At 46.8% G+C, this 13,433-nt stretch overlaps 1 protein-coding gene across 5 annotated transcripts in view; it reads right to left on the bottom strand.

The window, feature by feature from the left end:
* Positions 1–13,433, bottom strand: part of MTUS1 (microtubule associated scaffold protein 1) — a 1,045,260-nt gene that overhangs the window by 44,665 nt on the left and 987,162 nt on the right. For all 5 annotated transcript variants that reach the window (XM_086962577.1, XM_086962579.1, XM_086962578.1 and 2 more), the window contains 2 exons: positions 8,982–9,055; positions 8,784–8,882 (listed from right to left, as the gene is read on the bottom strand). In XM_086962577.1, coding sequence (XP_086818703.1) covers positions 8,784–8,882; positions 8,982–9,055 — 173 coding nt within the window. The remainder of the gene's footprint in view (positions 1–8,783; positions 8,883–8,981; positions 9,056–13,433) is intronic.

Raw genomic sequence — 13,433 nt, 5'->3', positions numbered from 1 at the left:
CAAACTTTCCTTCGCTGGGCAAAGCACGAACATCCTGTCAATAGTATGCCCCTATGAATCAAAACAGCATTGAGAGATCTTGACCGCTCAACGCCCCCCTACACAAAAACAAAATAACATAACCAGAGTAGTGCATGAATACGAGGATGATTTGTATGGAACAGAACTGTGATACACAAGGTACAGTGTATCGAGACGAGGCGGTTCACGTCGTTTAGAGCAGAGTTAGAATGGACTGTGCATACTTGTCAATGAGGAGTGCAACAAATTCCTCTCTGTGTTGAGAAAATTGGAGCATTTTCTTTTTTTACCTTATGAAGTGATGTAGCATGGTACATTTGTGGTGCAGGTTGCTTTTAGTGAGGACGGGGTGCAATGCAGCCCTTATTTATGGTGAGATGGGAATATGAAGTTAGTAAGATACCGTGATGTCTCAGTTTATTGAGTATGGTGCTGCCAGGAAGTAATCTCCATGTAAGGTATAAAGGTGCGGTGCTGTGCCGCTTTGGTACGAAGACACTAGAGTGGTTCCTAGCTGTGGTGGATGCGGCATGGTCAATCTTTTTGATGCGTGGGTGCTGGTGAAATCTGGATACAGATGGTGTAGTGCGGCCCCTCTTTATGGAGAAGAAGTGACGAGTTGCTGACTTCTGTGACAAAATAAGTTCAGCAAAGACCATTTGATATGAAAGCAGTGCGGTTTAGCTTGGGGTCTCCTTTGTGTGTAGTCCCTCTTTGGAATGAAAGTTACAGTGTGGTGTGATGCCCATTTATTGAGAGTATGGCGTTTACTGTTGATGCCGGGTTTTGTGAAGGAACGCTTTGAGGTGAAGAAAGGTCATGTAGTGCCTCATTAGTGGCAAGGCGGAATTTGGTCACTACTTGAGGAGAGTTGGGTGCAGGTTATTCTTAGATGTGGTTAAGTGAGCGATCTCTTAGTGTCTGAACAATGATTTACATAAGCAACTGTGCTGTCCTCCTGCAACAGACCGCTGAGCCTGTCCCCCGAGGCTTCCACTACTTACCCCGGGCGGCCAGGGTCTGCTGGTCTCCGGGATCCCTTACTCCTTCTCCATGGCCCGCTGCGGACTCACTCACTGCAGCCCGGAAGCAGGCGGGGAGCAGCCGGGCGCATACTGACCTTTAACCCGGAAGAGCTCTGAGGCTGCTGGAGCTGCCGTCACAGCGACACACCGCTGCGGGAGGAGGAAGAGCGGCGTCGAGGCATGAAATGGAAGAGGGACTACACCGCGTCTACTCGGATATATACAATAATGCCCCTGGGCTGCGGCGGTGATTTTCGAGGGGTAATGCCGGGTGGGCACCGGCTGATTTAAAATCACAATAAATCGAGGTGGGCACTCGATATTAGGGCGGCAATGTCCCCTGCAGGGTGGGCACCTGCTAGGGGACTTTCAGATCGGCACATCGGGAAAGACACGGAAGCGGGAGGGGGGGGGGGGGGGGGGGGGCGTGAAAGACACGGAAGCGGGAGGGGGGCGGCGGGAAAGACACGGAAGCGGGGCGGGGGGCGGGAGGGAGGCGGGAAACGTGCACAGGACAGCGAGGGGAGGGGGGACGGCGGGAGGAGGGACACGGAGGAAGGCAGGACAGCAGCAAGCACGGCCCGGCCGGACCAGATTCAGGGGCGTTCCCGGCTTTTAGCTGACGTAGCATGACGTAGCCAAAAGCTAAAAATTCTCGGGCACGCCCCCGAATCTGGTCCGGCCATGACGGACGCCTCTCTGTTCCAATGGCTAGCCTCCATTTATGGAGCTAGCCAATGAAACAGAGGGCGGATTCCAGAGCCACATACTGTAACTCAATAGATTTCTCCTGCAAAAGCTGCTTGCGCAGCTTTTTTGCAGCCGAAACCTAAAAAAGCAAGCTATACAGACATTTTATGTGGAATTACTGGGTAAGGGGTATTTTGAATGAACTGATATCAATTTGTGACACCCAGTTTGAAGACCGCTGCTTCATGCAAAGCATTTTTTCTTTGAAAGCTATTTTTAGTGAAATTGTAATCTTTACTGCATAAGTCCTAGGTTAAAAGCGGGTACTCAAACATGGATATCCTTCTGCTAAGCAGTTACAAAACTTTATACAATTTTGTGAACCTTAAAGTGCACGATTCTTTTTATTTAATGCTTTTTGCTACTCTCTGAAACCCTAAAACAGGATTTAGGAAATTGTACTTATAATTACCAATCGTGACGTAAGAAAAGCCACTGTGTAGCACTCTACCTCAAACTACGATCACCACATTTTCCTCATCTACATAAATATTGAATCCTAATTGTTTATATCGACGCCACTTAATGCAAAAGGTATCTACTCTTGAGGAACTGTTATATAAAAATTTCCCGGCAGAGAAAATGTGCACCTTAGCCATGGCTTGATTAGCTTTATAACCTAGCAAAAGCAACATTCAAAACAAGAATAGTGGCCTGGTAAAATGGTTGTTTGATGTAACACTTGATATATTGTTTTAAATATTAGGCAATTTTTATCAAACGCTTTGTTTACATTATATAGGAAGAAGTGTAAATATTATGATAAGAAATAGTTTTCTCTTTTTTAGAAAACAAAAAAGGGAAACACCCTTTTTATAGATATTTGTTTTAATGTTGCTATGTACAAATTGTGGTTTTAATTAATTGAACAATAAACTTATTCACCTGTATCAAATTTAAAATTACTTAATTTTTTGAATGTGGCAGTGTTCCAATTCCTTGTGATGGCTAGTATTTTGATCATCATTCAAATTTTTTCTCTAATCAACTTTTGCAACAGAAAACAAACAATGGCATTGGCAAAGCCAATCAAGGGGCAGGGCAGTCCAATTCAGCTGATCGATGGAGAATGCACGCATCCATGTGCTGCAGCAGTCATGCAACAGTTTTTCTATTAAGAAAAATAATTCCAAAATGTTCGCATGCAGGCAAGGGGTGTAGAAGGGGCTACTTTTTAGGTTTTGCCTCGCCAAAAAGATGCGCTCTGCGCATCTTTTTCGGCGCAGGCGAAAACCTGATGAGAATTGTAGTGTGCTTTGGCTCGGCCCTCGTCATTCATTGGCTGGCTCCGTAAATGGAGCCTTGCCATTGGATGAGGGGCCTGTCCGTCAATGCCGGACCAGACACGGGGGCGTTCCCGACATTCTTTGGCTTTTGCCGACGTCACGCGACGCCGGGAACGCCCCCGAGTCTGGTCCGGCATTGCCGGCACTTCTGCGTCTCTCCTGCCCCGTGACTGGCCGGCCGGCCAATCCTAGCGCGGCCGGCCGGAAGTGCCCGCCCCCCGCAGCCCGGGGGAAGAAGGAGAGGAAGACGGCAAGCAGTATGGCGGCGCCCGCGGGGCTCCCGTGGCCTGGAGGGAACCCCGGGAGATGCGGAGGACGTTGCCGGTCTCCCATGCCGAAGAGGGAGACCGGAGAAGTGCCGCCGTCGCAAGGTGCAGGTGAGTCGATTTGTGCTCCCGTCCCCGTTCCCGCCCCTTCTCCCGCCCAGCCACGCAGAGCACCGGCCGCCCGCTCTCTGTCCCCACCGCAGGCCCGGAAGGCGCCTGCCGCCCGCTCGCAGTCTCCCCCGGCGCGGAAGGCTCCCGCCGCCCGCTCCCAGTCTCCCCCTCAGGCCCGGAAGCCCCCTGCCGCCCGCTCCCCGTCACCCCCGCCGCCGAAGAAGGCCCCTGCCACCCCTCAGCCTGCCAAGAGCGCTTCACTGCTGGACCTGGGCACGCAACGGGAGCGCTGGCACAACTTCCAGAAGCTGCAGAAACTCAGTCCCGAAGCAGCCGCCAAACTCCTGTTGGACTCCTAGTGAGTATGGGATGGGGGCAGAATTGCGCACCTGCGGACAGCCCACGCTTAACAAGTGCACGAGATGACATGTGCCAGATCCACGCCACGCAATAGGGCCGTGCACATCTACCTCAATATGACTTACGCCAATCCCGCGCTCTGCAACGTGACCAGTGGCACCCATTTACCCCTAGGTGACCTATGCTAAACTCACGTTATTTAATGCGATCACTATCCATCTACCTCCACCCCTCCTCCCCCCCCCTCTATGGCCACTGCCCACCTACATTTAGGTCCCTAGAGCTAACCTTATGCCATGCGATCATTATCCGTCTACCTCATTATGACTTGTGCTAAACCCACGTTATGCAATGTGACCAGTGCCCCTTTATCTCTAGCCGACTTGTGACTGTTAACCCCACTATGTTCTGCTTTGCTGAACATAGTAATCCGAGTGAACCGGGCCCGGCTACGGGTGCCCTGCTGCACCCTGTAGACCGACCTGTTTGCCCTTACTTTGCCGACAAGGTGCCAAGCCACACAATCTTCCTTGTAGACCCATGCCCATTCTACCCACGCTGACCCTTGACACCTGCTAACATGCTCTGCTAAATTAACGTAAATTACCCTGTGCTCTCACCTTCTGATGAACTCTGCAACTGACACCTGAAGCTAGTTCAACCTTTTAACAATATTTGCATCCCATCAATTTGAAAAGGGAAATGAAATATAATGTAATCTAAGGATATCTTTACTGTCTTGTATTGGATATAATTGATAAATTATGCGGTATGCAGATACTGATATGTACATATTGTCATATCCCTTACATTAAACAAATAATAATACATTGCCATTTCTGGGGTAGCTCCCATGTTTAAAGGGGATACTGAATGCTTTCTCATGGAGGTTTTGCTTAAGTTTTTAAGTGAAATTTTATATTTTAAGTTGCATAGGCTGGATTAGAGATTTGCAGGTTTCATTTCCATCCACCATTCTGGTGGAACAATGTTCATTGCCATACTAGCGGTGGACATTTCAGCCAGTTGGGAGTTCTCCTCCTTGATGGTTATCGTTTATCCAACAGATTATATTTCTTCTACCTGGGAGTACCCACCTTGAGTGGAAAGGAGTTCTGCAGGGTATTCCACCAATCATCAGTTTTGTCCCTGGAGATGTTCTTCCCCAAATTGTCCCTACATTTACACCCCCCCGCCCCCCACTATATTTACTTGCTCATGAGTCATAATATTCCTAGATTTTGCCGACGCTTGTGCCCTCGCGGCTGAGCAGGCTCTGAATTGGCTCACACTCTCTCCGTTACTATTGCATACGTGCCAATATACCCGAGTCAGGCGGGTGTCTACCAATTTCTAACCCCCCCAAAAAATACGTTATTTTGACTGTGTGTGTGTGTGTGTGTGGGGGGGGGCTCTGTGTGGGTGTGTGTGGGGGGCTTTGTGTGGCTGTGTGTGGGGGGGCTCTGTGTGGGTGTGTGTGTTGGGGGGGCTCTCTGTGGGTGTTGGTGTGTGTCATTTGCGAGAGATAAAGCTAGTGGCATTGTAAATGACAATGCCATTTATTTATGTTAAAAAAAAACATAAATAAAAATAATGTCAAGAGCAATGCCAATCGCTCTAACTTTAACAAAGGCAAAACCATTGCATTGTAAATGCTTGTTTATTGTAATAATGAGAGTGGGGGCGAGTAAAGAGAGAGAACAGGTTGCGACAGAGAGAGAGAGTACCTCGTGCATTCAATGTAAGGGCCTGAATTCACCACTGGAATGATACAACTCATTCAATCAAAAGATTATGAGATTAAAAAGCGCTTTGACCAGGCAAACACAAGAATAGGGAGGAAAGACACTGAGTCAGGCGCAGGGATCTGAGATGGTCAATACAATCATCAAAGCATAAACAAAGACGAACACAACGCCCATTCCAAGTCTATATTAAGCACAGCAAGTCTGTTGTCAACAAACACCTAAAGTACAAGGATAACAAAAAAGTAGGCTTTTCAGTAGCTTCAAAGGAGTTTACCCAATATCTGCCCAACCACCTTAAAATGCTGGCCATACAGATGTACGATAAAGTCCATGAGGTGATAACAGCGTAATAGGGAAGGTACCTCACCGTACGTTCCATGTTTTGCACAGTAGAAACCCAACTATTTTGTAAAACGGTAACATGGTTTAGCAGAGGTAAATATTCAACAATTTTATTCACAGAAAAGGAGTGATGCCAGGAATTGTGTTATGTGCTGATAGCTAAATCTCCAAGACTTGGGACCTGATTTAGATCTCCGTGGGCGGGTTACTCCGTCACAACGGTGACGGACATCCTTTCTGCCGATGTTAAACCCAGCGGTTTCAGGCTGGCTGGGACGCACAAAAGCCAGACAGAATCCATCGTCCTAGCTAGGATGAATACGACACACTTGTCAGGTAACCTGTGCTCACCCTTTGGTAGCTTGGCACAGAGCAGCCAGGGTCAAAGTGTAAAGTATTGGCACAACACCACCATTGTAACACACTGATTACACTACATGTTTGTTAAATGTTTCCAAATCGGGCAATGCTAAGACCCTCAGTCTGGGACTCGTCACCGCTATATACAACTACATTCAAATAAAAATTTACCTACTATAAGGATCCAAACATGACAAAATAAATCTTTACCTGCGTCTTATCTAAAGATGTCCTGCTATATTAAAAATAAAAAGCCCTAGTGATAAATTGCTGATTTTTGACTCTGGAGAAGTGTGGCTCAATGATTAGAGCGGCAGACCCTGATGCAGAGGTCTAGCCCGGGACCAGGGTTCAATACCCTGCCTCGGCGGGTCTTGGGCTCAAAAATTCCATGGACCTGATAATTCTCGCCTCAGTGCCTATTCCAATCATGGAGTCCCACTCTGCAACTCTGGGCAATAGCTTGCTTAATCTCCACAACGGCCCCCACAACGCAAAGGATGCCTGGCCTCCACCTTGGGGGTGCCCAGGAGTGGACCCCTTATAGGGAAAGCCAGGATGGGTTCCACAGCGGTATTCGTACAAGCGCCTTGAGACCCTTGCGGGTGAGTAGTGCGCTATACAAGTATCAATTTTACTACTATTTCAACCGAAGTGCAGATGGAGCATAGTGCTGACAAATTGTAGCCTAAATACAAGGAGACTTTCCTGCACATCATCAGGATCAGACCACATCACCTCCTACTGGACGATAAGGTGGCACATCTCCTTAAAATAAGCCACCATACGTCAGGAAATACGTTTGACTGTCTTACAATGACCCATGTATTTCAAAACTGGAAAAGGCCTTTTACGTTATTTGTACCGAAGCGGAACACATCTTGGCACATGTAACTGAAATGTGTTTGCTGTCTGTTAAAAGCAACAAGCCGTAAATGAAACAAACTGTAGACATTCCATCATTTCATCACCAAAAACTTAACAATTTAAGATAAAGGTACTAAGCACTATTTATGTGTGGGTGATCATTAAAGGAAACACACTTATGGCTGCAATACGTTTTAACTGTAGGACTTACTAAATGAAGCTTGAATAAAAGTCGAACAAATGAGAAGTGGCTGGGAAGAAAACTGCAGCATAGCATTGAGGTAGGATGATCAGAATCAGCAGAAACACATTTATAGGTTTGAGTATAAGAAAGCATACAAGTTTATTAGTGAAAAGGGGCATATTTAGGCATGCCATAGTAGACCGTAGAAATGTAAAGAGTTAAAGTCGTCTGGTGATGGTTGCTGGCAGAAATAGGGATAGAATTTGAAAGGATGGCTGAACAGGGCATGGGGAGGTCAAAGTTGTGTGTGTTGTGGATTTTTGCATACTGAAGGTTTTGAGGATGAATGAATTTAACATCTAGGGAGGTGGTTTGGTAATCAGCTGTGTGCCGTAAAGGGAGGGAAGTCAAATTTTGAACTTACAGAAGTTGTAGGACTTTAATAGATGTGAAGGTGGAAGGCAAATAAGATGGATGCAAATTGGTCTTGGTCTAAGGCAGGTATCCTATCTTCGATTAAACAATGCAAGGTCTGGTTAGACGAGGTTAATTACTATTTAGATCAACCACAAACCTATGCTCAAGCATACTGTTGTAGTATATATTAGACGGGGTGCGCACTCCAAGTACTGTTGAGGCTAGGACAATATCATTAACCCAAAAACACGTTCCCTCAATCGGCCCTGAACCATTCCATTAATTTACGGGCCGACGTGCAACTCATTTTCACATCAGACAGTATTCATTTACTTTAATTTCATTTTTCTTTGAATTTTTTTGTAATGCAGGAACATTCAGCATTTAGAGTTACAGTCACAATGGCTCTCTGGAAACCGTGACCTTGAGGGAAATGACTGTGGCTAGAACAGTGTTCACATTTAAATGAGTTAAATCACATTTGTAATGGATGCAGTAGAGAAAATAACAGAATTCTTTCTAGAGAACACATCATTAGAATAGAATAAACGTCACGAAGTGGGGCATGGTAAGAAAAAGAACCAAAGGGGGTTAGTTTGGTGCAAATGAAAAAGGTGTCTATAGCAACACAGAAAGATGATGGTCAGAACACTGAACATTGTCACACATTCACCCCCAGTCATAGATCTGCGTTAAATCCATTGGTTTTTTTTGCTCACCATGCCACCCCAGTTTGGACCCAGCCATATGCCAATCAGTCTTGACCCTGCTCCCCATGTGAACAAGTCATGCCCGAACGAAATGAAAAGGGGCAACACTTTGGGTCCAGTGAAGAAGAGCTACAAATGTGGAAAGAGGAATCAAGTGTTTTAAAACACCAAATCTATGTCTTCCCTTAGTATCATGAACCCAAAGGATAAGTACATACACAGAAGGGAGTTTCCCTTACCATCTGATAACTCTTCTGTTAATGACCACGTGGCTGCAGTAGACAGACTTTCTTTCATCTGTACATAATTTACTGAAAATACTCAAAGTAAACCTACTTGATTTGATTTTTCTTTGGCCAGTTTCCTTTGCTCTTCCTCAGTCTTCATTCTTTCTCGTAACGAATCATTTTCATTTTTCAGCTCATCAATTGTTTTCTGTAACAAACAGTTATTTTTATTTGTTAATATTAGTATAAAAGATATTTTAGAAACATGCCCATAACAGATGTTACTTTTTCAGGAACTTAGACAAACCTGCAATGCGGCCTGCTGTTCTGTGAGTGATTCTTCCAGCAATGACTTCTCATGCTCTTGAGAGCGCTTGAGTTCTGAAAAAACACAATCAGGTCTGTTAGCATGCTGTAGAATGATCAGGGTGCATGATAGGGGTTACCATTCATAAATGTCAAGTGCGAGATTGAATGAAGCTCGACATGTGAGATTGCTCTAGAATCTCAACTCAGATCTCAAACCTAGGTAATAGGCAAATTTCTCAGGCCTCAAACCATGAGGACTGAAGTAAGGGAGAGAAGAGAGATTGATTGCGCATTCCCGAGTTATATCCAAATAAACCCTAGGAAAGAAGGGAGTGTAGATCCTGAGAAGAAAGCTCATGGGACATCATCATGTAATGGCCAGGAGCAAACCATCCACAGTTGTCTATGCAAAAGTGCTAGCAACTTTTAAAGTCGTTTTTTAGGTCGAGCCTGGGAATACGCATCCGAAGGATGCGGTCCAGGTGGAGAACTATAGCTAGCTGACTCGGGGGAATGAAGGACAAGAAACTGCCACGCGCTTCTCTCCGGCTGGATTCAGCTGCGTGCACGCGCACCCACACTCACGCATGCGCACATCACAGCCACACGCATACACAGTCACACGCATACACAGGCACCCCCCCGCCCCCGCACCCACACACACTAGCGCACCTACACGCACACACAGAGACCCCCAAACACACACCAGCGCACCTACACACACGCACGCACACATACAAAGACCCCCCTCCCCCTGCCGCCGCCGCAATCGTACACATACACATACACATACACACACACACACACACACACACCAGCACCGGACCCCACTCACCGGCTACGCAGGATTTCTCTTCTCTGGGGCGGCCCCGGGGCTTTCCGTAGCTCACGGGAGCCTCGGGCCGCGGGAGGACTCGGCTTCTTTGCTCCATCCCGGCGGGCAGCCAATCATAGCCCAGCAGCAGGCGGGACTTCCTTCTTTCTTCTGGCCCGGCCTACGTCTTCTCTCCCGTTGCCTGGCTTCCTGCCTCAGGGGTCCGCCAATGGCAGCGCGGCCCCGAGCAGGGAGGCGGGCACAGCGTTTCCTCTGGTTTTAAATACACTTCGACCACTGCACGGTAATTTCGCTTTCATTACCATTCAAACATAGATCTCTTTACTTTTGTGATTTTCTATCTTGTCAGCCTTAAGTCCGCTGTCACTCAACGACTGAAGATGCAGACCGGTAATTACGCCACACAAAAATATTTTCCGTGCACTGGGTTCCTCTTGACAGAGAAGACGGACACAAATGGTCGCTTCCTCAGTCCAACTCCGACATAGAAGACGGACAAGCTCGTTGCCAGCAACGAGAGTTCCTAGCAACGGTCGAAGCTGCCTATTTAGTGATGGAGTTGATGTGGGTCCTGTTGGCGCTGTGGATATCTGCTGTTTTGCCTGTAATGCATTGTACAGAGGCATCCATATCTGGGTACCGGGTAGCTCCCGGGGTCACGACTTATGTGAAGACCCTTGGGCATCCCACATCAGGGAATCAGGGTCCACCCGGAGTAGAGAGCACTGCAGAAGTGACCTTTTTGGAGGTGGACCCCGCGCATGAGGCTTCCAGGGTTCATGCTGAAAAAGAGGTTGGGGGTGCTATAAATTGGAATTTAAGGGCCATCGAAGACATATGGGACATCGTCCAGGCGACAGCATCAGCAGCGACCGAGAACCCGAAGTCGTCACCTGTGGCAGGCAATGAAGAAACCGGCCCGACAAGCTACCTCAAAGGACTTGCGAGAGCCGTACCAGGCAGGAGCCAAGGGCAAGCAAAGGCCGCCAGTGGTGAGTACTAGATGGGGCGAGCCAGTAAGCGAGCTGGAAGTGCCGCGCCAAGGACCTGGCTTGGATCTTAGAACCCATGTACGACACGAGCCAAGCCTAAAAATATTAGGCACGTAAAGCAGGCATCAAACAACGTGTTAGGTATGATAATGTTACTTCAAAGTTCACGACAGCGTATTCCTTTAACATACAAAGCTTTTCACTTATTTGAATAGTGTTCATTGAAAGTGGAAGTTTTTAGACCTGAACTGAGGAACATCCATGTCCCCGCCCAGATAAGGATGCATGCTAGTGAACTACGAGTATTGTCAGTTGCCATATGTATCTTAATTTCGGCCTTGATTCTTATAAAGAACTACATTATGGGGTAGTAAACAACAAAGAGGTAGGAATGAAAAAATAACAATTCGGCTTAAAAATACAACCATATAAGTATACATACCCACATAAGATCAATACCATGTGTAAAAATATAAATGATTACAACCAAAATTAGAAAGTATTAACATTCTTAAAACACTTAAATTCTAGCTAGTCATGGTTTAAGTAAAATGCATATGTAATGTATGAGCATTTCTAAAGCGGGCTGTAACCCTACGGGCATCCTGGCACTGTGACACCTAAGTTACTGACTAGGGGTGCTGTGCCTCAAATTGAGGATATTATGCTCTGGGGGAAGAGCCAGGTCTTGATTTTTTTTCGGAACAGCTTTAGATCCTGTATCTGTCTCCATTCAGGGGGGAGGCTATTCCAGAGGTGGGCAGCTGCCACTCCAAATGCTTCCCCCCCATTGTTACCCTCTTTGTTTTTGGAATGATCACCAGATTTGCTGAGGAGGAGCGGAGGTTACGTATAGGGGCATACCATCCGAACATCTTCTGTATAGGTTTGGGTCCAAGTCCATGTAGAGCCTTGAACACTAAACAGAGGAACTTGAACTGTACCCTTAGAGCCACCGGGAGCCAGTACAGCTCTGCCATAGCCTGAGTAGAAGATGATCAGCGTGGTCTCATAAGGGCAAGTTTTGCTGCGGCCGCCTGGATTCTCTGGAGTATCTTCAGCAGATATTTTGGGGATTCCAGTAGCAAGACATTGCAGTAGTCCAGGCGGCTCATGATGACACTCCTGACCACTGATGCTCTGGCCTGAGTGGGAAGTACTTGTAGCACCTTCCGCAACTCTATATTAAGATTGTAGCAGTTTCCCACCAGCTTGTTGACGTGAGATTCTAGGTTCAGCTTATCGTTAAAGCTCACCCTCAGGTTTCGCACAGTCCCCACGGGTATCAAAGGCACCTCCTTGGGAAAAAGCCAGAAGTTGGTAGGAAGTGCGGGCGGCTATCTCTCGCCCTCACTCCTATCTATCTATCGCCCTCACTCTATCTATCTATCGCCCTCACTCTATCTATCTATCGCCCTCACTCTATCTATCTATCGCCCTCACTCTATCTATCTATCGCCCTCACTCTATCTATCTATCGCCCTCACTCTATCTATCTATCGCCCTCACTCTATCTATCTATCGCCCTCACTCTATCTATCTATCGCCCTCACTCTATCTATCTATCGCCCTCACTCTATCTATCTATCGCCCTCACTCTATCTATCTATCGCCCTCACTCTATCTATCTATCGCCCTCACTCTATCTATCTATTGCCCTCACTCTATCTATCGCCCTCACTCTATCTATCGCCCTCACTCTATCGCCCTCACTCTATCGCCCTCACTCTATCGCCCTCACTCTATCGCCCTCACTCTATCTATCGCCCTCACTCTATCTATCGCCCTCACTCTATCTATCGCCCTCACTCTATCTATCGCCCTCACTCTATCTATCGCCCTCACTCTATCTATCTATCTATCTATCGCCCTCACTCTATCTATCTATCTATCTATCTATCGCCCTCACTCTATCTATCTATCTATCTATCTATCGCCCTCACTCTATCTATCTATCGCCCTCACTCTATCTATCTATCGCCCTCACTCTATCTATCTATCGCCCTCACTCTATCTATCTATCTATCTATCTATCTATCGCCCTCACTCTATCTATCTATCTATCTATCTATCGCCCTCACTCTATCTATCTATCTATCTATCTATCGCCCTCACTCTATCTATCTATCGCCCTCACTCTATCTATCTATCTATCTATCGCCCTCACTCTATCTATCTATCTATCTATCTATCGCCCTCACTCTATCTATCTATCTATCTATCTATCGCCCTCACTCTATCTATCTATCTATCTATCGCCCTCACTCTATCTATCGCCCTCACTCTATCTATCTATCGCCCTCACTCTATCTATCGCCCTCACTCTATCTATCTATCGCCCTCACTCTATCTATCTATCTATCTATCTATCGCCCTCACTCTATCTATCTATCTATCTATCTATCGCCCTCACTCTATCTATCTATCGCCCTCACTCTATCTATCTATCGCCCTCACTCTATCTATCTATCGCCCTCACTCTATCTATCTATCGCCCTCACTCTATCTATCTATCGCCCTCACTCTATCTATCTATCGCCCTCACTCTATCTATCGCCCTCACTCTATCTATCGCCCTCACTCTATCTATCACCCTCACTCTATCTATCGCCCTCACTCTATC

The sequence above is a fragment of the Lissotriton vulgaris genome, chromosome 3_1, assembly GCF_964263255.1.
Source record: "Lissotriton vulgaris chromosome 3_1, aLisVul1.2, whole genome shotgun sequence".
Lineage (NCBI taxonomy): Eukaryota > Metazoa > Chordata > Amphibia > Caudata > Salamandridae > Lissotriton > Lissotriton vulgaris.
Note: the sequence above shows the minus strand (reverse complement) of the source record. Positions and strands in the feature narration are given on the sequence as shown.